Source organism: Nansenia antarctica, assembly GCF_963989245.1.
Source record: "Nansenia antarctica genome assembly, chromosome: 19".
Classification (NCBI taxonomy): Eukaryota; Metazoa; Chordata; class Actinopteri; order Argentiniformes; family Microstomatidae; genus Nansenia; species Nansenia antarctica.
In genome coordinates, this window is record NC_137692.1 from 19,101,137 (window position 1) to 19,103,636 (window position 2,500).

Here is a 2,500-nt window from a genome sequence, read left to right on the forward strand (position 1 = left end):
GTTCCCAGAAGTCTCTTAATTTAGTTAAGCATATTTCAGCATCATCACTATCATGAGATACGATAATAAGCCAGTGTTTCCATTGTCCATTAACGACAACAGCTGGATAATAATGTAAATGGTGCAAAATAATGACAGGCCGCAAATGACCAATTAGCCAAACAAGGAAACGTAGCACGGCTTCATCAAGCAGCTTAATGATGCTGTCTTAGTTTGCCCCCAAACACGAGAATCACGGTGACTCGAGAGATTTCCGCAAAGCTAATCTTTAGAACATTAACGTTATTATTAACCGTCCGGGTCATCTAAATGCTAATTATAGTTGAGCATATCTATCACTACAGCCATCAGCTAAAATGTCACCCTGAGATTGTTCTAGCAAACTGAATAAAGTGTTCATTAATAATGAGTAATAAGGCTTTTAATATAACCATGGGCGATGGAGGAGGCTACTTTAGGACGGTTATAGAGACGGTGTAAGGAGTTGTAGAGTGGATATCGACATATCTACAAACATTTTATTTATAGCGAAAGAAAAGGAGGAGGAGGAGAGGAAGAAAAGGGAGAAAGAGAGAGAGAAAGAGAGAGAGAAAAGTCACAGTCGCGGAGGCTCTCCACTCTGCTCATGCTTCCTCCTTCTCCTCTGTTCTCATTCTCCTGGGCTGCTGCCTTCAACACAGTCAACCACCCGATCCATACCTTGTCCAGTGAGTACTTGAGTGAACAAAGACAGACAGATCAAGAGAAAGAGAGAGAGAGAGAGAAAGAGGGACAGACAGAGGAGGTACCTTGTCCAGTGAGTACTTGAGTGAACAAAGACAGACAGATAAAGAGAGAGAGAGAGAGAGAGAGAGAGAGAGAGAGAGAGAGAGAGAGAGAGAGAGAGAGAGAGAGAGAGAGAGAGAGAGAGAGAAGGAGGGACAGACAGAGAGGAGGTTGGTACCTTGTCCAGTGAGTACATAGTGAACAAAGACAGACAGATCAAGAGAGAGAGAGAGAGAGAGAGAGAGAGGGACAGACAGAGAGGAGGCACCTTGTCCAGTGAGTACATAGTGAACACAGACAGACAGACAGACAGAGAGGAGGTACCTTGTCCAGTGAGTACATAGTGAACACAGACAGACAGACAGACAGAGAGGAGGTACCATGTCCAGTGAGTACATAGTGAACACAGACAGACAGAGAGGAGGTACCTTGTCCAGTGAGTACATAGTGAACACAGACAGACAGACAGACAGATAGAGAGGAGGTACCTTGTCCAGTGAGTACATAGTGAACACAGACAGACAGAGAGGAGGTACCTTGTCCAGTGAGTACATAGTGAACACAGACAGACAGACAGACAGATAGAGAGGAGGTACCTTGTCCAGTGAGTACATAGTGAACACAGAGAGAGAGAGGGACAGACAGACAGAGAGGAGGTAGGTACCTTGTCCAGTGAGTACATAGTGAACACAGACAGACAGACAGAGCTCCTGTACCTTGTCCAGTGAGTACATAGTGAACACAGACAGACAGACAGACAGAGGTACCTTGTCCAGCGAGTACATAGCGAACACAGACAGACAGACAGAGCTCCTGTACCTTGTCCAGTGAGTACATAGTGAACACAGACAGACAGACAGAGGTACCTTGTCCAGTGAGTACATAGTGAACACAGACAGACAGACAGAGCTCCTGTACCTTGTCCAGTGAGTACATAGACAGACAGAGGTACCTTGTCCAGTGAGTACATAGTGAACACAGACAGACAGACAGACAGAGAGGAGGTACCTTGTCCAGTGAGTACATAGCGAACACAGGTCCATCGTGAGCCTTGATGGTCTTCAGCAGCATGGGCTCCTTCCAGATGAACACGTCTCCCGTGGCGGCGCCGGAGAACACCAGCTCGTCCGTACGGCCGTAGCACACTGACATCATGGTCTCCAGCTTCCCCAGGTTCCCAAAGACCCCGCGCTTGAACGTCAGCCCACCGCCTACACAGACGTGGCATCGTTAGAGACCCATACTGACCCATACATACATACTCACACATTTACTGGGGCAGTCCCACTCATATTTTCCATTATTTTTTTTATTTTGATAGAGATAGTAGAGATTTGACAGGAAGTATGGGTGAGAGAGAGAAGGGCTGACATGCAGTATATGTCCGCGGCCGGAATCGAACCGGGAACCCTGCGGTTACGTGGTCGACGCTTAGCCCACTACGCCACCTAAGCGCCCCATCCTCACACATTTACATTTACACATTTACACTTTCACATTTACACAAACATAGCATTGTTAGAGACCCCATACAGCACATACACTCACACATTAACACTACAGTAGAACACATACTGTCCTGAACATAACATTTCAATCGGAGGATGAGAAATCCATTTAGCCAAGACAACCTACAGTAGTCTAGACAATCTGACAGGTGATATGAGAGAGAGAGGTAGGGCCGTAAGAAGAGGCCTATGACGGAGGGACACAGGCAGAGGTCCTGTCGAGTGTG

General features: G+C 46.6%; 1 protein-coding gene across 1 annotated transcript in view; it reads right to left on the reverse strand.

Moving 5' to 3' along the window:
- eml6 (EMAP like 6) overlaps positions 1–2,500 on the reverse strand; it is a gene marked incomplete at both ends in the record, with an annotated part of 87,773 nt that overhangs the window by 29,112 nt on the left and 56,161 nt on the right. The window contains one exon of the mRNA XM_080549351.1: positions 1,774–1,976. Coding sequence (XP_080405477.1) covers positions 1,774–1,976 — 203 coding nt within the window. The remainder of the gene's footprint in view (positions 1–1,773; positions 1,977–2,500) is intronic.